The sequence below is a fragment of the Hylobates moloch genome, unplaced genomic scaffold (assembly GCF_009828535.3).
Source record: "Hylobates moloch isolate HMO894 unplaced genomic scaffold, HMol_V3 SCAFFOLD_15, whole genome shotgun sequence".
Taxonomy (NCBI): Eukaryota; Metazoa; Chordata; class Mammalia; order Primates; family Hylobatidae; genus Hylobates; species Hylobates moloch.
This window is the reverse complement of record NW_026652290.1, coordinates 1,094,448-1,122,075: the sequence shown is the minus strand read 5'-3', so window position 1 is coordinate 1,122,075 and position 27,628 is coordinate 1,094,448. Positions and strand designations below refer to the sequence as shown.

The 27,628-nt window shown below is 45.8% G+C and overlaps 1 protein-coding gene across 2 annotated transcripts in view; it reads right to left on the bottom strand.

The window, feature by feature from the left end:
- The window catches only part of SEC14L1 (SEC14 like lipid binding 1), an 81,764-nt gene that overhangs the window by 5,398 nt on the left and 48,738 nt on the right, over window positions 1-27,628 (bottom strand). For both annotated transcript variants that reach the window (XM_032176534.2, XM_058428464.1), the window contains exons 3-13: window positions 21,002-21,151; window positions 20,652-20,783; window positions 18,181-18,309; window positions 16,496-16,730; window positions 14,811-14,920; window positions 10,475-10,664; window positions 7,578-7,666; window positions 5,912-5,982; window positions 4,870-5,041; window positions 4,421-4,555; window positions 1,827-1,961 (exon numbers count right to left, since the gene is read on the bottom strand). In XM_032176534.2, the coding sequence (XP_032032425.1) occupies window positions 1,827-1,961; window positions 4,421-4,555; window positions 4,870-5,041; window positions 5,912-5,982; window positions 7,578-7,666; window positions 10,475-10,664; window positions 14,811-14,920; window positions 16,496-16,730; window positions 18,181-18,309; window positions 20,652-20,783; window positions 21,002-21,151 (1,548 nt within the window). The remainder of the gene's footprint in view (window positions 1-1,826; window positions 1,962-4,420; window positions 4,556-4,869; window positions 5,042-5,911; window positions 5,983-7,577; window positions 7,667-10,474; window positions 10,665-14,810; window positions 14,921-16,495; window positions 16,731-18,180; window positions 18,310-20,651; window positions 20,784-21,001; window positions 21,152-27,628) is intronic.

Sequence of the window (27,628 nt, the reverse complement as noted above, 5' to 3'; positions counted from 1 at the left end):
GTGCTGACGGCACCTCTTTCCTGCATTCACAGTGGGGGCCTCAGCTTCAGCCTTCCTTTCAGTTTGTTGCCATCTCGGATCTGTGCTTTATTTAATACCCAAAGCAGAGGCCGGGCGCGGTGGCTCACGCTTGTAATCCCAGCACTTTCTTTGGGAGGCCGAGGTGGGTGGATCACGAGGTCAGGAGATCGAGACCACAGTGAAACCCCATCTCTACTAAAAATACAAAAAATTAGCCGGGCGTGGTGGCGGGCGCCTGTAGTCCCAGCTACTCGGAGAGGCTGAGGCAGGAGAATGGTGTGAACCCGGGAGGCGGAGCTTGCAGTGAGCCGAGATCGCGCCACTGCACTCCAGCCTGGGCGACAGAGCAAGACTCCGTCTCAAAAACAAACAAACAAACAAACAAAAAAAAAACAAAACCCAAAGCAGAATGGCGATTTTTACCACATGGACGTCTACAGATGCCCCCGATTCACACAAAACACACTGCACCCCAAGTTCCTGAAACATGGACAAGAGCGATAGTACCTAACAAACGAGGAACAAGGACTCAGTCCCTGGAGCCTGCCCTCCCGGTAAGAAACGAATACAGACAATCCTCAAGACGTTATGAAATCTGAGACTCCTCTATGTATGGATCTACAAGTAAGGCACACCAAATCTGTCTCTGCATGTTCAAACCATGGCAACAGCATTCCCTTATCCACCTGCCCTGCAAGCACCAGGTGAGCCGCTCAGGAAGACACCCCCAGAAGCCACTGGCAGATGGCTGACCCAGGTGCCACCATGGCAGGAAGCAGGCCGCAGTCAGCTCCTGGCCAGCACCATTGCCCAAGCCAGCACCACATCCTCACCGACACCCGCTCTGCACAGCGGGGCCACCGTCCTCTCCAACAACTCTGGGCCATGAACCTTGTCCTAGCTGAGAAGGGAGATTCTGCTGCAGGCCCCTCCTGCTTCAGGTCACTCGTAATGCTACAGGACAGACATATGGCATGCACAGGAACACGGAACGCCCTTGCTTCTCTACCAAAAGTGACAGCAAAAAGGGAACACAGGAACACCCTCCTTGCTCCATTAGACTTACAGAAATCGGAAAATCCCCAAGATATCTATAAATAACCAAAACCCAGTCAAGAAAAAGTAGCAAATGGGCCAAGTACAGTGGCTCACACCTGTAATCCCTGCACTTTGGGAGGCCAAGGCAGGTGGATCACCTGAGGTCAGGTGTTCGAGACCAGCCTGGCCAACATGGTGAAACCCCGTCTCTACTAAAAAGACAAAAATTAGCCGGGCGTGGTGGCAGCTGCCTGTAATCCCAGCTACTTGGGAGGCTGAGGCAGGAGAATTGCTTGAACCCGGAAGGCGGAGGTTGCAGTGAGTTGAGATCGTGCCACTGTACTCCAGCCTGGGCAACCGAGCGAAACTCTGTCTAGAAAAAAAAAAAAAAAAAAAGAAAAAGTAGCACATGAAACTTGTTCAATATAACCATGAAATAAACTAAATTCAGGAGTTAAGTGCTCCAACAAGGAAAGATTAGCTATTCCTATCTCTGTGTTTGGTGGCTTTAGCAAAATGGAGGTCAAGAGATCCAATTCCTTTCCAGGCACTCTGATCAAGCACAGCTAGTTTCTATTCTGAGAGAGACCCATTCTTCGACGTTGACATTTACTGAAACTGAATATCGAGTGTCAACAAAAGCCTAAAGACAAAGAGCAGAAAAACGAGTAGATTGTTCTGAATGAAAGGCTGCCAGGAAGCCCTGCGAGAGCCAGGCTCTCTGCGGAGGAAGGGCTGGCCCAGGTGCAGGAAGGTGGAGGATGTACCTCATGTGGAGCTCCTTTGAAGACGCTTGCAGACTGGTAGATGGTCTCAGTCCAGAGCTTGAGGTCTTCGTTCTCCAGCTCCTCTGCAGTCCGGTACAGAGATTTGGGGACCAGTCCGCCTTCTGGCACTTCACACTGGAAGCAGAAACACAGCGGTGAAACCTGTGCAAACACAAACCAACCCCACGAAACCCAGACACACCGGCCAGCACCATCCCCCTGCGCTCAACTCCTGGAAGTTGCTGAGAAAATGGAGAACACTGGCAGGGTCGTAAAATACTCTGCACTGCTGAGCAATATGTTTTTAAAAACCACTTCAATACACGTATTTTACTTTGCATAAACGGGAACAAGTTGAAGCTGATTTACCACAGAATTCCTACCAACATGTGTGAGGCACTGCACTCAGTTACTAAAGCTGACTCATATAAGCATTAGGGGTATTTATATTGCCCTGTAAAGGAAAAGTATTACTTTAAGAAAAGACTTTTGCTCTCAATAGCCACAGGCATTATTTTTATGATAGGGAATTATAGTCAAGATATAGAATCAATGAATAATGTTGTGTGTCTAAAGTCAAATGACTGGTCTATAACACCAGCCAAAAACTAATGAAGAACTTCTTTTGAATTTGCCTGAAACAAGTTGAATTAGAATTTGTACATATCATAAATCTCCTAATTGACCTTGATACAATGACTCCACATTAAAGTTCATAAAATTGAAGTCCTCCTTCTATTAGCCTTGGGAAGCAACTACATAGAAAATAAACATTTCAGTCTTCAGCCTGCAGTACAGCATGAGTGCAAAGTGTCAAGGCAGCGACGTTGTGTTGGAAAAATACCAGACTGCCGGCTGGTTAGTAACCTCTAGCCACCAGAGAGCAGGAGGGAACAACCTCCTTTCAACAACCAGCCTCAACAGCAGCTCGGGAGAGCGGTGAAGAAGTCTTAGAAGGCCTAAGTTTTTGGACAGCTCAGTTAAGCACAAAGACGCTCAGCACTGCAAACACACTACGGAGGTCAGCATGTGACAAACAGGTATGACGTGGTGAGGCGGGTCTCCTTGGGCTCCAGCTCAATTCTTCATGTCATAATTGGAAGCAGCAACAACACGGGATGGCTAGCTCATATCATGAAAGGAGTTCAGAGGTTTCTACAAACCTGAGCCTGCAGTTTAACCTCACAGGCACTTGCTGAATTCTGGTCCTATAATCTTTATTGTAACTTACTTGCTCTTTGCATTGTACTGTGATGATACCTGTAATTTCCTTACAGTGGAACTGATGAAGTGAGAGCTAAATTCATTTGTTTTCTAAATTTCTCTAACCATTCAGAAAGTCCAAAGTCCCCTGAATGTCCAATTCATTAGCTAAATACCTGAGTCAAACCCAGTGGGTACACATTCCAAACGGGTAACTTTATATGAAGGATGACTAGAGAGCCCTTCTGATAAGAAGCTTCACTCCCTGCTGAGTTCAGCCGCCGCCGTATGCCATGGTACAAGTCACTGGGACTTCTAAAGGCTTTGGCTTCCATAATGCTCCCGTGGCAGAACTGTGCGCCATGGGCTAGAAGCCTATAAGGACCCCAAGGTTCTGAGCTTCTCTGAGTACAGGGCATAGAAGTGGAGGCCTCTGCTTCATTACCCAGCAACTCAGTATATTAAAAACCCCAAACATATGTTAAGAACCACTTCCCTTCGTTTTTTTACTTTAAAAATGTTATCCAGGCCAGGCATGGTGGCTCATGCCTGTAATCCTGGCACTTTGGAAGGCCAAGGTGGGTGGATTACTTGAGGTCAGGAGTTTGAGACCAGTCTGGCCGACATGGTGAAACCTCATCTCTACTAAAAATAAAACAATTAGCTGTGGGTAGTGGCGCATGCCTGTAATCCCAGTTACTCCAGAGGCTGAGGCTGAAGAATCGCTTGAATCTGGGAGGTGGAGGCTGCAGTGAGCTGAGACTGCGCCACTGCACTCCAGCCTGTGCAACAGAGCGAGACTCCATCTTAAGGAAAAAAAAAAAAAAAATGTCATCCAGCCTGGGGCAAAATAGTGAGACTCTGTCTCTACAAAAATTTGCTGGCTGTGGTGGTGCACGCCTACAGTCCCAGCTACTTGGGTGGCTGAGGTGGGAGGATCACCTGAGCCCATGAAGTCAGGCTGCAGTGAGCTGTGACCACGCCACTGCACTCCACCCTGGGTGACAGAGCCAGACCCTGTCTCCTTAAAAAAAAAAAAAAAAAAAGGGGAAATTTTGAGAACTGATTCAATTTTTTAACAGTATTTTAAAAAATATGACAGCTCCTCTAAAATGGTTTAAAGATCTGATTCAATCAAGCCAGCTGCAATTGTATTTGATTCTACAAATTCTCATTTGTATTTAACAATGAAGAAATGTACAGTATCAACAATTACTTAAATGGTTCTCTTTAGCTTAACCCTGGATCAGAGAAATAGCGGCCAAAAGAAACAAAACAAAAACAAAACATCCAAATAACTGGAAGTTCTGAAAATCATTTGTGCAAATCAATACCGACCTCTCCCACCTGCATAAGGGGCCAAATGTGCAGTTCCTCGCCTCAAGACATACCATGCACTCCCCACTCAGGAAGTCTGGAATAATCTCTTTGTCGATGTAATCCAGCAGGCCCCCAGGACCCTGGTAGTCATTTCCTGCATAAATGAGGAACTTCCTTCTGGTGTTGTCATCAATGAACGGACTAACCTGTGAGGAGGAGAAGACCATGCAGTCATATCTCTCTGCTGCCTGGGTGTCCAAGATTAAAATGACAATGTGGTATTCTGAGTGGGAGGGTGGGGGGAGGAAATTCAAGTTTCTATACTTCTGTAAAGTCTATTTGCACGGCATTAGGACACTCACATTTTGTTTTTCCCCTTTCTTAAACAATTTGAGAAATTTTATATCTTTGCATGTTATTTTTTTTTTTCCTAAGAAGTTAAGACTTTAGGTCACAGACGTGTATACGAATGCATGTGTTATCTGCTTTCCAAATGGCTGCAAAAAGCATCTCAACCCACCAGCGTCCAGAGCACAGGAAATACCCTGGGCGCCCGCAGGATGAGAAGGCGGCCCAGTGTCTCAGGGTAGTTGGCCTCCACCACCTCGATGATCCGCAGCAGCGCTTTCACACCAGGTCTCCACAAGTGGCGCATGTTCAGCCCTTCCAGGTCCACCAGGCAGGTCCATGAGCTGCGGGTTGTGCAGAGACGTGTGTCATTCAACAGACAGCACACTTAGCTAACTGTGTCTTCTTATTTTTTTCTTTTTTGGTCATTTATAGCTATTTCCAAATACATCATAATCAATTTTTAAAAATTATAGTGCTATGAACCCTGTTTATATCTACTTGTACAAAACACACAGGATCAGTGTGGTAGGACCAAGGCCTGAAACTGCAATTAAGGCTGATTGATAATGCATGAAAAGCTCTCCCAGCTATGCTCAGTGAGCCAGCAAGCAAGCCACAGTGTGCTGTCCTCGACGTGCTAAACCACCCCCCTAACCTGCCATCAACAGGGCACACAGCTGGGATTTTAACACATATTGTGTCTGAACTGCAGTGGGCTATGCTTCAACAGAGAGACAGGCAAGCGCTGTCCCAGGAGCTGAGAATACAGCAGTCAGCAAAAGGCCCTCAAAATCCCTGTTCTCATGGAACTTATATCCCAGTGAACCATCTACACCCTTATGAATGTCAACCTCTGAATCACTAAACATTTTCAGAACTCTTTACTGTAACTTAAAGCTTGGTTTAAGAACACAGAGTCATCTGGGTGGGGAGGGGAGGCAAAAACAAGCAAACGACCTGCAGCCCTGGGTTCCCGTGGCCTGCACAGACTAAGCAGGCAGGCCAACCCACTCAGGCTGACGTGACAGCAACGCCTGGGGTCAAAAAACACTGTCTGTCCCTCGTCACTGGCATATTACATGTTCACCTCTTGTCTACCTTTTAGAGCACCTTGGAAAATAATAAGTAGATTTTAATTCCAAAAATCAACTAGAAATATTTAATTCGTTTTCTCAGTAAGTTGAAAGGAAAAAAAAAAATCCCACATCTACCTGATAGGCCGACCAAAGACTTTTGTATTCTCTTCGCATCGCCTTAGCCCTTCTTCATTTATGGAGAGAACCTACATACAAATGGGCATGAAAATTTACCATGATTAGTTTAAGGCTAAAACTACCGCGTCCAGCTACGGAAGAGGGACACTAACAGCGTATTACAGATAAGCGTGTAAACCAAAAAAGTCACCTATGCAGATTTGCTTACACATTCACATGCACTAAACACATGACCACCAACAAAAAAATTTTACTCTTGGAAGAGAATAAACACTGTCATGTGTGGCAAAGGGAACGGCTATCCAAAGTGAAGCGCAGAGGAATTCCCAGATGAGCAGGGGCCTGGCTCTGGGGCTCTATCTTCAGAACAAGCGCATGGGAACAGCAGATGAGCATCTGTGAGTGTGGGAACACTCTGATACCACATGTGCCAGCCAAGAGAAAAGGCAGCCTTAGAACAGATGTAAGGCATGGCTCAAGCGATCCTTTGCTTTAGGTTAATAAACCCTTCCCCTGTAGATAAAGTCCATCCCTATCTTTATGTGTGAACACGTGCATGTGGGGATATCTAAACACACATGGAGGTGGGGGCAGACTAACACAATACACAAGAGAATGCCAACAGTGAGCCAGGCTTAGTGGTGGTGCTTGTAGTCCCAGCTACTCAGGAGGCCGAGGTGGGAGGACCACTTGAGGAGAGGAGTTTGAAGCTGCAGTGAGTCGTGATCACACCCATGAATAGACACTGTACCCCAGCCTCAGCAAGAGAGTAAGACCACGTCTCTTAAAAAAAAAAAAAAGCCGGCTGGGCAGGGTGGCTCAAGCCTATAATTCCAGCACTTTGGGAGGCCGAGGCGGGAGGATCACCTGAGGTCAGGAGTTTGAGACCAGCCTGACCGACATGGTGAAACCCCGTCTCTAATAAAAATAAAAAAAAAATTAGCTGGGCATGGTGGCAGGCGCCTGAAATCCCAGCTACTCAGGAGGTTGAGGCAGGAGAATCACTTGAACCCGGGAGGCGGAGGTTGCAGTGAGCCAAGATCGCACCATTGCACTCCAGCCTGGGTAACAAGAGTGAAACTCTATCTCAAAAAAATAATAAAACATAAAGCCAAAAGTGCGTATTTCAGGATAATGGGGTTATAAATATGTCTTTTAAGTTTCCGTTTGTTTTCAAATTGAAGGACCATCTTCTTCTCTGGGAGGGGGAAGCATAGCTGCCAATGGTGGCAGCAGCAGAGCGGGGCCTGGCTGGAGTCAGCGAGATGATGGGTCAGCAGGCATTCAGGAGGGTCTGGAGAAAGACGCCAAGAGCTCGCGTTAAGGAAGGGCCAGTGGAAAGAATGCTATCAAGAGGTCTGCTGTGAGTGGCGTCCCAGGAGAGGGCAATTCCATGTGGGAGTGAATGAAAAGACTCAGAACTGCTGCTACACAGGCATCTCAGGGGAGACCCTGACTGCCTCACTGACGCTTCCACTGTGAGAAACTTTTATAACTTCTGTGTCTTCTTTTGAAATTTTAAGACGATATTAATATATCTTCAGTTCTAACTACATAAGCAATTCATGTTTGTTCTAACAGGCTGGTTAATACCCCAATCCTACTGGCAGAGAAAGAAAGTGACGCCACAGTGGAGCCTGGAGTCTCGCAGCTGCGCACTTACGTATCTCAGCAGGGCTTCCTCCCCAAGCGCTCTCACCAAGCCTTTGGTGTCCATCTGCCCCAGCCTGAGCACGTAGAGGGGCCGCCCATCTGCAGAGGAGGGGAAGGAATGAGTTGTCAGCACCATCCCAGTTGAAACTGAGGATACAACTCTAAGACCCTTAACAGGAAAATGTGTTCGCCTGTGTTCTAGGGGCGCTTGAAGGTCTTTCTGATTCTTAGAAGTGGCAACTGATTTGTGTGTGTGATAGGGGGTGTGTGTCCAATATTTACCCCAAAAAGTTGTGAGCGAGAAAAATAAGAACCAACTGACAGAGTAGCTGTGCAGGGTCCTGGAAATAGAAGGCTGTGCCGGGATGACAGGAATCCGGCTGGGACTCAGCTCGAGCTGCCCACATGCTGGGCTCAGTCTGAACAACTGCCCATAAGCTGGGCTCACTTTGAACAACTGGGGCTGCCCAAGAGCTCTGACTTTCAACGGCAAGGGAACATCAAACTATCCAGACACTTTTTCTATGACTACAGAGTACTTTTAAAATTTTCTTTCTTAGAAAATCATTTTTTTTCATGTCATAGATTACTAAAAACTGAATGCAAGCTTTTTAAAAGCCAGCTTCCCTCAATTCCCACTCTGAGGACCAAGATAAATAAGAACATTCTAAAAATCCTTAAAACCCCACCAAGCAGCCTGTGTTGGCTCTACTCTTTTTAGTTAAATCTCTGTCGCCCAACTGAGTGCATGGCATGATCTCGGTCACTGCCTCTGCCTCAGGTTCAACGATTCTCCTGCCTCACCGGCTAATTTTTTGTATTTTACTAGAGATGGGGTTTCACTGTGTTGCCCAGGCTGGTCTCAAAATCCTGAACTCAGGCAATCCGCCTGCCTCGGCCTCCCAAACTTCTAGGATTACAGGCGTGAGCCACCGTGCTGGGCCTCTTTTTTTGTTTTTTATTTGAGACGAAGTCTTGCTCTGTCGCCAGGCTGGAGTGCATTGGCATGATCTCGGCTCACTGCAACCTCTGCCTCCCAGGTTCAAGCGATTCTCCTGCCTCAGCCTCCGAATAGCTGGGACTACAGGCGTGTGCCACCACGCCCAGCTAATTTTTTGTACTTTTAGTAGAGACGGGGTTTCACCATGCTGTCCAGGATGGTCTTGAACTTCTGACCTCAGGTGATCCACCCGCTTCAGCCTCCCAAAGTGCTGGGATTACAGGTGTGAGCCACCACGCCCGGCCTCCTTTTTTTTAAAGTAGAGACAACATCTCACTGTGTTGCCCAGGCTAGTCTTGAAGTCCTGGGCCCAAGCCATCCTCCTGCCTTGGCCTCCCAAAATGCTGGGATTATGGGCGTGAGCCATTGCGCCTGGCCTGGCTCTACTTCTTTATAGCCTGGAGGTCTAATGAGTGCTGCCTGAGAGGAGCCTAACTCATACCATACTGCCCTATCATCATGGGCCATCTACACAAAGGGGAAAAAGATCTTGGTGGCCATAGTGGATCCCTAGAGTCAGCACTACCTAGCTTCCTGCCGCACAGTCCCAGAAGGGGCAGCAGGAGGAATACAGACGGATCGTCCTCCTGAAAAGGAACCAAGACTTGTCTTCTGTGGTTAACAGAAGACCAGCAGCGTCACCCTGACACGGGGTGGGGGGTTAGAGGGTAACATTTATCTTGTATTTGTCACCTAGTGAACTTCATCTCCCAGGAGTGTCTAGCTCTAGACCTGATCTACTTAAAGCAAAACATTTTTATGTGCTCCAAAATCTTATGGAAAGGTCTATTTACAGAAAGTTTCTCCCAACATATAACAAGACACATTTGTCAAGGCCAGGCGCAGTGGCTCACACCTGTAATCCCCGCACTTTTGGAGGCCGAGGCGGGCAGATCATGAGGTCAGGAGTTCAAGACCAGCCTGGCCAATATGGCGAGACCCCCATCTCTACTAAAAATACAAAAAGTAGCCGGGCATGGTGGCGCGCACCTGTAGTCCCAGCTACTCGGGAGGCTGAGGCGGCAGAACTGCTTGAACCTGGAAGGTGGAGGTTGCAGTGAGCTGAGATCTTGCCACTGGACTCCAGCCTGGGGGACAGAGCAAGACTCTGTCTCAAAAAAAAAACAAAAAACAAAAAACAAAACATTTGTCAATGTCTCACTACCAAACTTTTTAACAATTAACCTGGAGAAATACAAAAGATGAAGTCATAATTACAGACAAAGCACAGCTGCTTGGTTCTGCAAGGACTTGTTCAGAGGGAAAAAGAACCAGTTCTACGGTGCTTCCCTCTCGCCAATGCTTCCAATTCCACCCTGCCCAGCTCTCAAACTTTGGCTCAGGAAAGTGTATTTTTGACAGTGCAGGTCTTCCTGCAAGGCAGGGTCTGGAAGGCATCTGGGGGAACTGTGTTTTAAGGCTCTCATTTAAGCCACCCTTCATCCAGGCCTTCCTTACTCTCAAAGCAGAACTGAAGTGCTCAGGGCTGTGATGCAGGAAACCGGGCTGAACCGTTTTAAGCTATCATAGGGTTTCAGTCATTGAAAAGTCCCTTTATTAACACTGCACTACTGAAAATACTCTGCCAGAGGCACTGCTGTCTTTTTAATAGGTCAAAACAAACTGTACTGCACCGAGCAAGTGAAGTCATTTGCCCAAGGATGACGTGTGTCCATGAGGAAAGAGCGGTCCCAGGCCCTTCCTGGCTGCCTGGGGCGGGATGGGAGTGTGCCCGTGGTGACGCGTATCAGTCAGTTCAACTTGGGAAAGGTGCCAAATTCTCAGAGTGAGGAGAAACGATGCACTCAAGGGGGCCCCACTCAACTCCAGGGAAGGAGGCCTTGGAAGGTATCTTCAACCACACATCAAGACAACGACGGAAACACAGTTTCAACTCCATCCGGTACCTTTGTCGTGATGATGCCAGCCTCCCGCGTAGTAATCCTGAAGGACCTGAGGAGGGGTCCAGGTTTCAAGAATGTAGTCTACCTGATGCTGCTTTCTCCACGTCAAAGACTGACACATGATCTCTCTGGCTTTGTCAATATTAAAATCCCGTGCACGGAGGAACCGAAGAATATGCTCATCTTTTGGAATCTATTAAGAGAAAAAGACGTTTCTAAGCAATGTTAGAAGTTGTGAAACGAACTTTGGGAGGCTGAGGTGGACGGATCGCTTGAGCTCAGGAGTTCGAGACCAGCCTGGCCAATATGGCGAAATGCCATCTCTACTAAAAATACAAAAATCAGCCAGGCATGGTGGTGCACGCCTGTAATCCCAGCTACTGGGAGGCTGAAGCAGGAGGATCACTTGAACCTAGGAGGTGGAGGCTGCAGTGGGCCCAGATCACATTACTGCACTAAAAAAAAAGCTGCTAAGGGAGTAAGACCCTAAAATTTCCACTTTTCTTTTGGAGACAGGGTCTCTCATTCTGCCACCCAGGCTGGAGTGTTGTGGCACGATCTCAGCTCACTGCAGTCCCCAACTACTGGGCTTAGGCAATCTTCCCACCTCAGCCTCCTCAGTAGCTAGGACCACAGGCACATGCCACCATGCGCAGCTAATTTTTGTATTTGTAGAGATGTGGTTTCCCCATGTTGCCCAGGCTGGTCTCAAACTCCTGAGCTCAAGCACTCCTCCCGCCTTGGCCTCCCAAAGTGTTGGGATTATAGGCGTGAGCCACCATGTCTGGCCTAAAACTCCCACTTCTAATCAACAGTGAGCTGCATTTATTGTACTATTTAAAATGAGCTGGTACCAGAAACATCTCCCTTACTACTCTAGAGAAAGTCAGCATTATCAGTTTGAATAATCTTTATAGTATTTCATTTTAGTTTCCGCAAAGTAGAGCAAAGGCATAAATAATTCCCTAAACATCAAATGTTTCAACTCTATGAACGGATCTATGAATGACTATGATCCGTGCGCTTTTCTGTATACATACTGCATTTAAATAAAAAGTTAGAATAAAGAGAGAGCAGGACACCTGGCTTCTGAATGCAAACCTTCGTAGTGCCAGAGACAAAAGAGAATTAAACATGGATGATGTTGAGAAAGGCAAGATTTTTGTTCCAAAGGGTACCCAGTGCCACACCATGGAAAAAGGAAGCAAGCACAAGACTGGGCCACATCTCCACAGTCTCTCCAGGCAGAAGACAGGTCAGGCTGCTGGATTCTCTTATACGCAGATGCCAGTAAGAACAAAAGCATCACCTTAAGTGAGGAAACACTGATAGGGTATTTGGAGAATCCCTGGAACAAAAATGGTCTTCACTGGCCAGGTGTGGTGGCTCATGCCTGTAATCCCAGCACTTTGGGAGGCCAAGGCAGGAGGACTGCTTGAGGTCAGGAGTTCAAGACCACACTGACCAACATGGAGAAACCCTGTCTCTACTAAAAATACAAAATTAGCCGGGCATGGTGGTGCACGCCTGTAGTCCCAGCTGCTTGGGAGGCTGACGCAGGAGAATCGCTTGAACCTGGAGGCAGAGGGTGCAGTGAGCCAAGATCACACCATTGCACTTCAGCCTGGGGAACAAGAGCAAAACTCCATCTCAAAAAACAAAAAGAAAGAAGAAGACAGCAAGGGCAGACTTGAAAGTTTATCTCAAAAAAGCTTCTAATGAGTAATAATTGGTCACTGCCTTATTACAAAACAGAAATGTCATGACTTTTTTATGCATATCATAATTTAATAGATCTCATGGCCAGGCGCGGTGGCTCACGCCTGTAATCCCAGCATTTTGGGAGGCCGAGGCGGGTGGATCATGAGGTCAGGAGATCGAGACCATCTTGGCTAACACAGTGAAACCCCATCTCTACTAAAAATACAAAAATTATCCAGGCATGGTGGCGGGCGCCTGTAGTCCCAGCTACTCGGGAGGCTCAGGCAGGAGAATGGCATGAACCCAGGAGGCAGAGCTTGCAGTGAGCCAAGATCGCGCCACTGCACTCCAGCCTGGGCGACAGGGCGAGACTCCGTCTCAAAAAAAAAAAAAAAAAATCTCATACACCAGAATTCAGATCATGAATCATCATCAGAATATTTTTGTTGGGCAATCCTGATTTAACTAAGGCTGGCTTGTGGTTAAAGGACTATGTCCAGTTTTTTGATTTTAATAATTCTGATCAGTAATGCTACGCTGCTTTCCCCTTCTAAAGATATGATTGGACTTCGCTAGTAATGTTCAACTTTCACAAAGATCGTGAATGCCATCTTAAAGCCTATTGGAGATTGGTTCTATATTTGGGTTTACATAACCGGCTATGTGACTCTATTTAAATACTGAGGAAATCCCTTCACTGTCTCAGAACCAAGCAATACTCACCTACATTTTGTATTTATTTGCCTCTTAAAGGCAAAGGCTGAAGATAAGGCAGCAATATCTACTTTATATTTTTGGCCTTAACTATGCCAATCTAATTAGAATTTCCTGTATCTAAAATGGTTCCCTTTATTTATTAAAAGGCATTTTAGTGTAGTTTATGTGTAATATCAAATAAGGAATATTTAACACCTCTTACATTTTATAGACAATCTATAAGGTCAGATGCTTTTAAAAGTCAGTATGACAAGAAATAGTAGCAAGTTAAACTTTACTTTTACTACTTAAGTCAGACTAAGTTATAATTTAGCACTGTCTTTAAAAAGTCATTCAAGGCTGGGCCCAGTGGCTCATGCCTGTAATCCCTGCACTTTGGGAGGCTAAGGCAGGTGGATCACTTGAGGTTAGGAGTTCGAGACCAGCCTGGCCAACATGGTGGAAGCCTGTTCTCTACTAAAAATACAAAAATTAGCCAGGAATGGTGGCAGACCTAATCCCAGCTCTCAGGAGGCTGAGGCAGGAGAATAGCCTGAACCTGGGAGGCAGAGGTTGTAGTGACCCAAGACTGCACCAGCCTGGGTGATAGAGCAAGACTCTGTATAAAAAAAAATTCAAAAACATAAAACTGCAGAACTACCATGTGACTATGTGACTGGCAACGGTGCTTTTGCCAACTCATTAGAAAGATTAAAGTAGAGGAGATATACACAAAGTTAAAAATTATGAGTGATCGTAACACTTAAGGTAATTAAAAACAAAAACCACAGATTAAAGAAAAAGTCAGAATACAAAAAAGCATGTTGGGTTTTCATGACGTGGCGGTATTGCTGACTAACATACAGGAATCTTCTCCAGGTTCCATTACTGTTAATCAACAGGTTGGCCTCCCTGAATAAAGAACAAGGCCAAGGCCGTGTTCTGAGTGTCACGTGGACTAAGTGTCTTCCTCCGTGGCCATGTGCTCACCAACTCAAGAGGTCCATCAGGAGAACAAGAAGGGGGTGGGAACATGAGCTACTCACGACTCCAACTCCTGGGAAATAACTCAAAAGCATGTGGCTTACTGACATGGCATCATCGTCACTCAGAAAGGACCACAGTTACGTGGAAGTGCTTAAGAATGTAGGTTCTGGAACAAAATGGCCTGGGTTCAAATCCTGACCCCACCACTCGCTGGCTATGAGACCTCAGGCAGGTTACTTCACTTCTGTGTGCCTCAGTTTCTTCATGTGTAAAACCAGTGAGAAAAACAGCAGCAAAGAGAGCTGCCGGAAGGATGGAATAAAGACCTGAAAACAGTGTCTAATACATGGTAAGTAGACAACAAACGGTGGCCATCATCACTGCAGTGGTTTTCTTGATGACTGGTATTCAACGGCACTCAGTTACCTGGTTTCTAGTAACCAGGCTGACAGAATTAGAGATCAGGCCAACTACATGCATTGCCTAGTTTCCCTTTACTAAATAATGGCAATAACTCGCTAGACACATACCAGGCTCTGCTCACTACATAAGGCTTATCATAAAAATCTACACCCTTATGAGGCTAAAATTTCACCAAAAACCTGAAAATTAAAGCTCAAACATTTCTAATCTCTGATAAGTCTCTGAACTCTTTTTACACCTTCTGAAAATTTGAATGTGTGACTACTTGGAACACATGTTGCTTTGTGAGTGACACTGTTTGTAGCCAGACCTTGCTCTGTAAAGTCTAGAAAAATGCAGTTAGTCATGCATTATCACTTGCTATAAAGGACTTAGATTCCACAGAGACATAAATTCAATGACTTCTAAACTGGAAGAAACATTCCCAGCTGTGGAAATTGGGAATATTACTCTTGGTGACTATGAGCAGAAAGAGATTCCGTGATTTCACGTAGCTCTGCCCCTGCACACTGGGCATGGTGCCGACACTCACTTTGCCCTTGTGGGTCTCCTGCAGCCACTGGCGAAGTCTAATGAGGCAGCTCTCCTGCAGTGGAGTCAAATCGCCCAGGTATCTCTTGATGTAGTCGGCATCTAGTTTGTCTGGAATGTAAATGACATTTATTTACAACAAAGAACACTGGAGCTTTGGGCTCCCAAAGTCTTTCTGCTCAGTGGAGTTAGCGTGTGGTCCTAGAGTCTTAGAGGCAAATGAAACCGCAGAGATGAGATGGCAGATGTAAACCAGATACCTTAGAGGACTTGAGGGATAGGCTTGGAGATCATATCACTGACTAAACCACAGGTAAACTTTCTGACTCAATTATCTTTCCCTGATTACCACTGAGTTATCTCTATTGCCAAATCACAATACTATTCATGACTATAATAGATATTAATGACTGTTTTAATTCCAAGAGGAACATAACACAAAAAGGACTTACAAGATATAAAATTTATGAAAAAAAAAGCCAAGCAAATCTAAATCTATTTTGAATAGAGCTACTGTGTTCGAGAATGTAAGAAATCTGGTGGCTCACGCCTGTAATCCCAGCTACTCAGGAGGCTGAGGGGGGCAGATCACCTGAGATCAGGAGTTCAAGACAAGCCTGGCCAACATGGTGAAACCCCGTTTCTACTAGGAATATAAAAATTAGTCAGGCGTGGTGGTGCAGGCTTATAATCCCAGCTACTCAAGAGGCTTAGGCAGGAGAATCACTTGAACCCGGGAGGCGAAGGCTGCACTAAGCCGAGATTGTGCCACTGCAGCCTGGGCAACAGAGACTGAGACTCCATCTCAAAAATAAAAAAATAAAAAAATTAGTCAGGCTTGGTGGCACATGCCTGTGGTCCCAGCTACTCGGGAGGCTGAGGCAGGAAAATCACTTGAACCTGAGAGATGGAGGTTGCAGTGAGCCAAGATGGCACCACTGCACTCCAGCCTGGGCAACAGAGCAATACTCCATCACCAAAAAAAAAAAAAAAAACACCTTCCTTAGGCCAGGCGTGGTGGCTCACACCTATAATCCCAGCACTTTGGGAGGCCAAGGCAGAAGGATTGCTTGAGCCCAGGAGTTCAAGACCATCCTGGGCAACACAGTGAGACCCCATTTCTTAAACAAATAAAGATTGATACCTTCTGGTATCAATAAAAGAATAAAAATAACTTGATATAACCCTTCCTACCTATTAACAAAAAATCTACCCGCGCGGTGGCTCACGCTTGTAATCCCAGCACTTTGGGAGGCCGAGGCGGGCGGATCACGAGGTCAGGAGATCGAGACCACGGTGAAACCCCATCTCTACTAAAAATACAAAAAAATTAGCCGGGCGTAGTGGCGGGCGCCTGTAGTCCCAGCTACTCGGAGAGGCTGAGGCAGGAGAATGGCGTGAACCCGGGAGGCGGAGCTTGCAGTGAGCCGAGACTGCGCCACTGCACTCCAGCCTGGGCGACAGAGCAAGACTCTGTCTCAAAAAAAAAAAAAAAAAATCTAATAAAAAGTAAAATGAATGTGTTACATAAGCTAGAGGACAAGGGCCAGAAACGAGAGACAGGTCTTTTCTTTCTGAGTTATCTAATGTTCCAAGGAAGCGGGAACAGGCAGAGCAAACAAAGAGAAAACAGCAACGCCGACTTCCCTAGCCTTGTTCTCAGGATGAAGCCCCTGCCAGACCCACCGTCAGGGGTGCCCACCACGGGCTCAGGTGCGCTGGGGCTGCTGAGGGCATCACCACTCAGCCCCTCCTTGAGGGCAGCGTCTGGGATGACGACGGCCATGGACACTGCTTGTTTCTTGCAGGATGATGAAGACGTCTCTGAAGAGGGCGTGATGGAAGGCGGAGTCCAACGGGGCACAAAGGTTATGCCTTCTTCTTCTAACTGGCGAAGGTAGTATTCAATGATTTCCTTTCCCTTTAAAACAAAACCAATTTAAAGGTGAGTATATATTCAACATTCAAATTACTCATCTCTCCCAAGATTTTTCTTTTTTTTTTTTTTTTTTTTGTTTTTTTGTTTTTTTTTTTGTTTGTTTTTTTTTTGAGACAGAGTCTCGCTCTGTCGCCCAGGCTGGAGTGCAGTGGCGCGATCTCGGCTCACTGCAAGCTCTGCCTCTCGGGTTCACGCCATTCTTCTCCTGCCTCAGCCTCTCCGAGTAGCTGGGACTACAGGCGCCCGCCACCACGCCCGGCTAATTTTTTGTATTTTTAGTAGAGACGGGGTTTCACCGTGGTCTCGATCTCCTGACCTCGTGATCCGCCCGCCTCGGCCTCCCAAAGTGCTGAGATTACAAGCGTGAGCCACCGCGCCCGGCCGATTTTTCTTTTTTTCTAGCCAACAGAAGATGGTGAGCCTCACAAGCTTTTTTTCTGAGACAGGGTCTCCCTTTGTGGCCCAGGCTGGAGTGCAGTGGCATGATCACAGCTCGCTGTACCCTTGACCTCCTGGGCTCAAGCCATCCTACCTCAGCCTTCCCAGTAGCTGGGACTACAGGTACATGCCACCACATCCGGCTAATTTTTGTATTCTTTGTAAATACAGGGTTTTGCAATGCTGTCCAGGCTGGTCTCTACCTCCTGGGCTCAATCTGTCCACCTCAGCCTCCCAAAGTGCTGGGATTACAGGCATGAACCAGTGCGCCTAGTCCCTCACAAGCTTTTAACACACCAATAAAACTGAACTGCTATGAAATAAATAGAAAAAAAAAAAAAAAGGCCAAATGCTTCTGTGTTTTTGTTTATTTTACTTGTTCTTTTCCAAGGTTTAGAAATAGTATCTAAGGAGATGGAATTTTTATATGACTATTTTAAAATGCTGATTTAGGGTACTTGTACTCAATATATGATTTCTGTCTCAATTTCAATTCTTTCCAACGCAGTACCCTGAAAATGAGCCTTCAAAAACCACTCCATAATCCCACACAGATAGATTTCGAAACCACAACTCCATAACAACTGATGAACAACAGCACAAAAACGAGAAAGGAAGGTCTTCTGTGGAAGAACTGACAATCCAAGGGTGGCAGCCTGCCCGACAAGCACCTCCCCGGGCCCCCAGGCCTCCTCCCAACCCTGCAGCAAGGCCTGGGTGCTGTGTGCCAGCTGCTGCTGCCTCTCCCCAACTTCTAACTCTCTCAGCAACTCCAGGCAGACAGTGCCATGGCTGGAGCTACAGGCACCTCCTTCCTCCATCAGCAACCAGCACAACCTCAACCTAAAGATGAGGCAGGGGGTAGGGATCACAGCATCTTCCACCCAAGAAATGCTGCAAATCTCTTGCTAACCCATCCCCAGCCTTCCAAAAAGATGGGCCATCTCAGAGACTCCCGCCCACCCTCTGCCATAAAATCCCAAGATACACTCACTTTTTTAATGTTGCTGGTATATTGTTTCATTGCAATTTTTTCCACTGTACTTTCAAAACCAAAGAAAGACTTAATATCTAAACTTGCAGACTGTTCAAAACAGGTCCAATCTTCATTTTCAGGGTGAACCTGCAGATAAAGAGAAAGCACTCTCACTGACTGAATTGACAACAGAATATCATCTGCCTGGCTCCTCAGTTTAACCAGTAACCAGAAAAAACACTTACTTTACTAATAATGCTACTACCATAAAGACAGCAGATGGAAAAAATGCCAAAATCATGTTCAAAATCAGGACCAAAATCACATTCTAAATCATGAAGAGATCCAAATAATTGTTCAAAAACATTTCAAAGATGACTATAAAAGGAGAGCTTCACATCTTGGCTAACACAGTGAAACCCCATCTCTACTAAAAATACAAAAAATTAGCCAGGCGTGGTGGCGGGCGCCTGTAGTCCCAGCTACTCGGGAGGCTGAGGCAGGAGAATGGCGTGAACCTGGGAGGCGGAGCTTGCAGTGAGCCGAGATAGCACCACTGCAGTCTGGCCTGGGGGAAAGGGCGAGACTCAGTCTCAAAAAAAAAAAAAAAAAAAAAAAGGGCGAGCTTCATTTTCATTCTTGCTTCATTCATTCATTCAACATACTCACTTAACAGTCTTCTCCACCATGAACAAAGAGGTACTGGCCTTGGAAGCTTTCAACAGAGTCTAACAGAGGAGACCATCAGCCAGAAACACAGTATGCAAGGAAATTAAAGATAAGTAAGTGCTATGGAAAAAAGAAAACTTGGAGCAGAGGCTAAAAGAACCAGCGATGGGGGTCAGGCATGATGGTTCACATCTGCAATCCCGACACTTTGAGAGGCCAAGGTGGGAGGGTCACTTGAGTCCAGGAGTTTGAGACCAGTCTGGGCAACAGAGCAAGACCTCATCTCCACAAAAATTTAAAAACTAGCCAGGCGTGGTGGCATGTGCCTATAGTTCCAGCTATTTGGGAGGCTGAGGCAGGAGGATCACTTGAGCCTGGGAGGTGGAGGCTGCAGTGAACTGTGATTGTTCCATTGCACTCCAGCCTGAGTGACAGGGCAAGATCCTATCCCTGAAGAAAAGAAAAAAACCTGGGGGTTGGGGTGTCAGGCTGCAGAATTAAGTGGATGGCTGGGGCTGGCCAAGAAGGGGTAACCTGAGCCGAGATGGGAGGAGGTGAGACTAGAGACTTAGGGAAGAACAGCATGGCACAGCGAGCACCTTGGAACCAAAGCCCCTGGGGGAGGCCCACCGCATGACAGCAAGGACAGGAAAGGCGTAACCAGGAAAGAACTCAGGCCCTTGCAAGCCACCATAAAGACTCTGGGCTCTTCCTCTGGGTGAACTGTGGAACTGTGGGTTTTGAGCCCAGAGAAGTGACTTAATCTGACATACTTTAAATAGATCACTTTGAATTCAGTGTTAAGGATACACTGCAGGGGAGAAGGGCAGAAATACAGCAATCTGGCAGGAGAGTATTCTAAAAATCTGATAAAAGAAGTTCTTGAAACAGGGTGGTAAGCAGTGAAGATACTAAGACAGATAAACAGTCTCGGCACTATTCTTAAAGGCACACATCTTAGTCCTTCATTAGATATTTCTAACATATTACAGTAAGACCAGAAAAGAAGTGGCATATGAAAGTAATATTTAAGGCCGGGCACAGCGGCTCACGTCCAGTAATCCCAGCACTTTGGGAGGATGAGGCAGATGGATCACGAGGTCAGGACTTGGAGACCAGCCTAGCCAACATGGTGAAACCCCATCTCTACTAAAAATACAAAAATTAGCTGGGCGTGGTGGCGAGTGCATGTAATCCCAGCTACTTGGGAGGCTGAGGAATGAGAATCACTTGAACCTGGGAGGCGGAGGTTGCAGTGAGCTGAGACTATGCCACTGCATTCCAGCCTTGGTGGCAAGAGTGAGACTCCATCTCAAAAAAAAAAAAATTAGGCCAAGGGGTGGATCGCGTGAGGTCAGGAGTTCCAGACCAGCCTGGCCAACATGGTGAAACCCCATCTTTACTAAAAATACAAAAGTCAGCCTGGCGTGGTGGCGCGTGCCTGTAATCCCAACTACTAGGGAAGCTGAGGCAGGAGAATCACTTGAACTCGGGAGGCAGAGGTTGCAGTGAGCCGAGATTAGCCGAGATTGCACCACCGCACTTCAGCTGGGTGACAGAGGGAGACTGTGTCTCAAAAGAAAAAAAAAAACAAAAAACAAATCAAGGCATCACTTGGCTGCCTTAACTGCCACGACAACATAATCCACTCTGCAGGAGACCACACCTGCTACCCTTCCTCCTACACATGAGAAATAAGTGACATCTAATGAAGAACTGCCCTCTAAGACAAAAAGATGCACTGTTTAAAATGGTGATCAAACAATCCTCAGAAGCCGTATGTCAGCAGAACGTCTTCTACCGAGTGACAGATTACTCACGGTGTAGCAGCAATGCTCGTTAATGATGACCCGATTGGAAAACGTTTCATTATAAGCCTCAATGTGCAAAGTACGTTCCCGAGAATTCAGTGAGTTTTTCTGGACAAAATAAACATAATCAACTCCTGCAATCTTAAAAAAAAACAAAAAAAAAGAAAGAGAAATGGGTTTATTAATAACAACCAACTGCACAGAAGCTATAGTGTAAGTTCATGTTGTCTCCGGGGGCTGCCCTCCAAGACACCCTTTCCCTCCAGGACACCCTTTCCCTCCAGGATGCCCTTTCCCTCCAGGACGCCCTTTCCCTCCAGGACACCCTTTCCCTCCAAGACGGCCTTTCCGACGGTTACCTTCTTCAGCAGTCTTGGTGCATCTACATCCAGCTTGCAGCGCCTTTCAATGACATGAATAGCCCCATCTTCACTCTTGAATTCATTCACAGTGTCACTGCCCACGAACATCGGAATCAAAGGACACGTAGGGAACCTCCTTTCATAGGCCTATAAATTTAAACACCAAGAAAGCGGAAGTGAGCAAAGACACACCTGATGTCCTGCCGCTGACCGTGTTCTCCCTAGAACAGCACCTCTCGGTGCACGGCAACAGGCAGCGCCACAACTGTCTTCACATTTGAAGCTTTCATTAAAGAAGAAAAAGACACTCCCTGTCCATGGATTGGAAGATTCAACCTAGTAAAGATCTCAATTCTTCCCATAACTAACGTGATTCCTAACAAAACCCCAGCAAGACTTTTTGGTAACTATAGACAAGATTGTTTTAAAATATATAGGGAAAGACAAAGGAACTAGAACAACTAAAACAATTTTGAAAAAGATGAATAAATTGGGAAGAATCAGTCACCCCGGTATTAAGGCTTACTCTATAACTACAGTAATCAAGACCGTCTAGTATTAGCAGAGGGGTAACTGACATACAGATCAAATGGGACAAAATACAGAACCCAGAAATAGACTCAAACAGATACACCCAACCGATTTATTTTTTAGTATCTGCACCTTTGTCAGGGAACACCGACTGATTTTCAACAGAGATGTAAAAGCAATGAGGGAAAGAAAGCAGGCCAGTCTTTTCAACACGTTACTGGAGCAATTACACATCCATAGGCAAAAACAATAATAACAGTGAATCTTGACCTAAACTTCACACCTTGTATAAAAATTAACTCAAAGATCAGCGACTTCAATGTAAAACACAAAACTAAAACTTTTAGGAAAAAGAAAAAGAAAATCTTTGGGATCCTGGGCTAGGCAAAGAGTTCTCAGATGTGACACCAAAATCACAATCCATAGGAGAAAAAATAGATAAAATGAACTTCCTCAAAGTTAAAAACATTTGCTCAGCTAAAGACTCGGTTAAGGCCGGGCGCAGTGGCTCACGCTTGTAATCTCAGCACTTTGGGAGTCTGAAGTGGGCAGATCACAAGGTCAGGAGATCGAGACCATCCTGGCTAACACGGTGAAACCCTGTCTCCACTGAAAATACAAAAAAATAAGCCAGGAGTGGTGGCAGGCGCCTGTAGTCCCAGCTACTCAGGAGGCTAAGGCAGGAGAATGGCACGAACTTGGAAGGCGGAGCTTGCAATGAGCCAAGATGGCGCCACTGCACTCCAGCCTGGGCGACAGAGTGAGACTCGATCTCAAAACAAAACAAAACAAAACCCCTGTTAAGAGAATGAAAAAACAAACTACAAAATGGGAGGAGGTATTTACAAACCACGTATCTGACAAAGGACTAGTGCCTAGAATATATAAAAAATTCTTAAAACTCAACATAAATATAGTGAACCAGGAGAACACTGGTTTGGACTGAGCTCCTGCACCAGGCCCAGCAGACCAAACCAAAATGGAGTCCCTCTTGGTAACCTCCACACCACCAAGCCAAAAGTAAGTTGTTTATCTGACTTTGCAAGAAATCAGGAGAGAGAGAACAGCAAATCCCCCAAATGGGCCAGTTTGGGCCAGCGTGATAAGGAAGTCCCCTCTGTGTTAACCTTTACAAGGAAAGTCACTCTGAAACCACCCATCTGCTCTCTGTTCTCTGCGTCTGTTTCCCTCATCCCTTTTCTGTCTACAAAGCCAACTTCCCCTGCTCAGCTCATGAGAACACTCATTCTATTTTACAGAATTCTGTTTTATAGAATGAGGTGTTGCCTGATTCTGGAATCAAAAAAGCCAATTAAGATCCATACACTAAATTTTTTGTAATTTTGTCTTTTGACACACAATTGAAATTTAAAAATGGTTAAGATGGTAAATTTCATGTGCTTTTACCATGATCAAAAAAAAAAAAAAAAAACCTCAAGAGTTTAAAAAAGTCCAATTAGAAAATGGGCAAGAGACAGGAAGTGATAGCTCACCTGAGAGGATACACAGATGGCAAATAAGCACATGAGAGATGTTCATTAGAGAAAAGGGCCCTTAGGGAAATGCAAATTAAAATCACAAAGGAGTATCACTATACAACTATCAGAATGGCTAAAATAAAACACAGTGACACCACCAAGTGCTGAATCCCTTCCACATCATTGGCAGGAATGTAAAATGGTGCAACCACTCCAGAAAACAGATATCTTCTTAAAACCTAAACATGCAACGGTATACAACCCAACAAATGCACTCCTGGGCATTTATCCCAGAGCAATGAGAGCTTATGTTCACACAAAACCCCATATACAAACGTTCATAGCAGCGTTACTCATAATAGAAACTGGAAACAACTCCGAGATGTCCTTCCTGAGTGAGGCTAAACGGACTGTGCTGCAGCCACACCACAGAACACTACTCAGCAAAAAGAAGAACGAACTATTGATCCAGGTGAGGAACTGGATGAATCGTGGGAGAATTATGCTAAAAAAACGGCCTCAGCAGTTACATACTGTATGATTCCCTGTCCATAACATTCTTGAAAAGATAAAACTATAGAAACCGAAAACAGAAGAGTGGTTGCCAGGGGCTAAGGAAGGGGTGGGACAGGAGGGAAGCAGATGTGGCTGTAAAAGGGCCATAAGAGAGACGCCTGGGAAACACTCTGCATCCCGACTACGCGCACGGCAGCATCCTGACTGTGATGGTGCACGCAGTTCTGCAAGATGTTATCACTGGGGGAAGATGAGTAAAGAACACACTAGATCTTTCAAGATTATTCCTTGTGAATAATTAAATTATTCAATATTATTCTTTATGAATAATTTAATTTACTCTGTAGCAATCCACAAAGATTACCAAACTAAAGATGTTGCAGAATTCATATTAAAACCTAAGCGATCCAGAGGCCCAGGCGTGCAGATCACTTGAGCCCAGGAGTTTGAGACCAGCCTAGGCAACATAGCATAACCCCATCTCTACAAAAAATATAAAAATTAGCCAGGTGTGGTGGTACATGCCTGTAGTTCCAGCTACTCAGGAGGCTGACATGGGAGGACCACCTGAGCCCAGGAGGTGCAGGCTGCAGTGACCTGTGATTGCACCACTGCGCTCCAGCCTGGGCAACAAATTAAGAGTAAGACCCTGTCTCAAAAAAAAAAAAAAAATTCCAGTAGCTCATGGTGCATGTGAACAGGAAACCATAGGATATAGGGTAATAAGGCCGGTGCAGTGGCTCACGCCTGTAATCCCAGCACTTAGGGAGGCCAAGGCAGGCAGATCATTTGATGCCAGGAGTTTGAGACCATCCTGACCAACATATCGAAACCCCATTTCTACCAAAAATACAAAAATTAGCCGGGCACGGTGGCACACAACTGTAATCCCAGCTACTTGGGAGGCTGAGGTGGGAAAATCACTAAAACCTGGGAGGCAGAGGCTGCAGTGAGCCAAAATGACGCCACTGCACTCCAGCCTGGGCGGCAGAGAGAGACTCCGTTTCAGAAAACAGCGGTCGGGGGGCATAGGGTAGTAAGAATCTAGGCTGTAAGAAGGAACCTGAAAAAGGAAACCCAGTGTCTGCCCCTATGGTCGGCCCCATTATAAAGGAAGGTACTGCAGGATGACTCTTGCTTGACTGATAGATGTCACCCTCTGTAAGGTTGTATGGGTTGAGCATCCCGTCTCCAGAATGCCTAGGCCCAGAAGTGCTTCTGATTTCAGATTTTTTTCGGATCTTGGGAATAGCTCTATTATACTGACTGGTTGAGCATCTCGAATCCACAGATCCGAAATCCAAAATGCTCCAATGAGCATTTCCTTTGAGCATCATATCAGTGCTCAAAAAGTTTCTGATCTGGAGCATTTCGGACTTCGGACTTTCAGATTCGAGATGCTCAACCTGTACTAAAAATGAGGTGGGGTTAGAACTGTGAATTCCCATCTTAAATTAATCACAACCAAAAACAGAGTTAAGAAAACTTTGGTGTTAAAAATATTAACGAAAATGGCACAAACGGCTTTGATTTTACTTCTGACAAGGTACAAGTAGCTTCAGAGCATTATCATACTAAAAACACTCCCTTTCTGGCAGCAATTCCCTGATGTTTACCTTCAACAGGACTGCCCTTCTGAATAGAAGTAATACATAGATCACAAACATTGCCATCAAGATCCCAGAAGGACTATAGAATCACAGGAATTCCTCCGCCTGGGTTTTTACTACGATTCCTTCAAAGTCACCCTCAGTTTTCTTGCCTGTATCTTTCTCTCCACAACGTTACAAGGTTAAATCAATGTGAAAAGCACACGCTACACTCCAGCTGCCTACGCACAAGGGACCATGGTAGTCAGCACAGGAGGGAGGGAAGGGAGTCAGTGGCGTCCATGAGGGTCAGAAGGATAAGCAGGTGCCAGGAGGCAGAAGCGGAAGAACACGCTCTGCATGGAGGGGCAGCACGGAGAAAGCCTTCGAGAGAGAGGAGGCACACATGCTGGGCCTCAAAGCGTGCCAGCGTCTTTCACAGTCAGCGAGGCGGACAGCGTTTCCAGGAAAGAACTCAGGAGTGCGACTACAAGGCAACCTCAGGTGGGGGCAGGACCCATAGCCCCCAGGGGAGGGAAGTGGTGAGAGGTGAGGCCAGGGGTCGCTGTGGTGCATGACGATGTGGCATAGACCATGCCTTGCCAGGTGCAGACAGAAGGCCCTGGCCTTCCTCTCCAGGAGCCGGGATGGAGGGAGGGTGAACGGGTGGCCAGAGTCACATTTTCAGAAAACTAATATGAGACTCATGCGCAGGATGGTCTGGAAAGGATGTAAAACCCACATGTGGTGGCCAATTATATTTGCTTCTTAAATGTTCTTACTTTGGAAGTTAAAAATATATTCTTTATATTTATCTACTCCCCTCTTCTACTCAAACACTCTGAATCCCATTACTGCCAGAATCTTGAAAATCACTCAGTATCTGTCTCCTCATGCACTTTATGTAAACAGCACTTAGGAAGTTTAATCACCTGCTCAGATCCCACCACAGATAAGTCCCATTCAAAGCCCTAAGAATTTATTAAGTACGGAATACACGAACAATTCCTAGGAAAACAGGTTGGCTCCCATTTGTCCTATATGGACACTGAAAACCATCTAAACTGACTTCCACTGCACTCTACTTAAAAAAAAAAAAAAAAAATTGGCTTTGTACATTCGAGTACAATGACGTACCAAGAAATTGAGACTTACAAAGGTTTCAAACAAAATGAATCTTTAAACCGACATAAAGAGCAGAGTAGGCACTTACTAAGAGGTAGCCTTAGCTGGGGTCTCTCCTATTTAAGCACGTGAACTAGGCCATTTTCAAAATACACACACCATCCTTCCAATTCTTGAAATAGAGTGGTCAGCATAAGGTGTCACCCACACAGCCTCACCTTGAATTTCAACTTCAGGAACGTTCCCTTCCCTGTAAAATTATCCATCCACGTAGACTCCTATGGGCACAGACATTCGCTTTACCTTGGCATGCCCACCCAGATGGCACTTAAGGTATCCAGGCTAAGGAGCAGCTAACGCAGAAGCTGCACTGACCTCTCCAGAGCTCTGTCAGCAGCAGGGGCAGTTAGCAAGCACCTCCCTTACTCCCTCCACATTCGCTTCCGAGCCTGTCACTCTGCCCCCAAATGCACTGCTAGGATGCAGGGCAGAGACTTTTTATCCTCAGGAGAATGAGGACTTCAATGCCTAAAACAAAGTCGTTGTTCAATAAACATGCTTTGAAGCATACAATACAAGCTTACTCAATAAAAAGACAAGTCCCACCTTTTGTTTCTGCATCTCTTACCCTGACCCGTCTTTCAGAGATATGTTAAGGTCAGTAAATTCTGCATACTGTCACAATTCTAACCTGGAGGGTTCTGGAAATGAAAAGACAGCAAAAAGTAGATGTAACTTTCATCTCTGGGATGGCTTAGGTACCAGAACCTGAGTTTTTCAGCATGAGCTACAAGCCATGCAAGTTTCTACAAAGTATGTAAGCAGGCCCTGAAAAACAGAAGCATTCTAATTTGATTAAAAACATCAATCTATGTCCTAGCTCCTAGCTCTTTCCATTGGAAGGGGCGAAAAGCAATGACATCTCAGTTCACGATGAGCAAACTTGGCAACCAGATCTTGATTTCCAAATGCCAGTCCCTATTGCAAAGGAATCCGTGAGGTCGATTACAAGTCTGGAGCAAGGGAAGGTCAAGGCGAGGCAGAAACATTTCTCACCAGGAGGCAAGGGAGTGCTCAGTGACAGATGGGGATATGTCCAAGGGACAGAGGAACCAGCCTGAAGGGGCTCCATTCACCAAGTCTGGGATAATTTGAACACGAGAAAGAAAAAAGGTGGCAAAGCATTATAAACCACATAGTGATACTCAATGGGGAGAAAATTTTACAGGAAAAAAAAAATTTAATAAACACGGAAGGAGTGCCAATTAGGAAAGCACCATTTTCTAGCCACCAATGCACAACAACTGATTCAGACAAGGATCATCAATGAACGCTAATGTAAGGCGTTCAGAAGAGACAGAGTCTCAAATTATCATCCTGCGGGT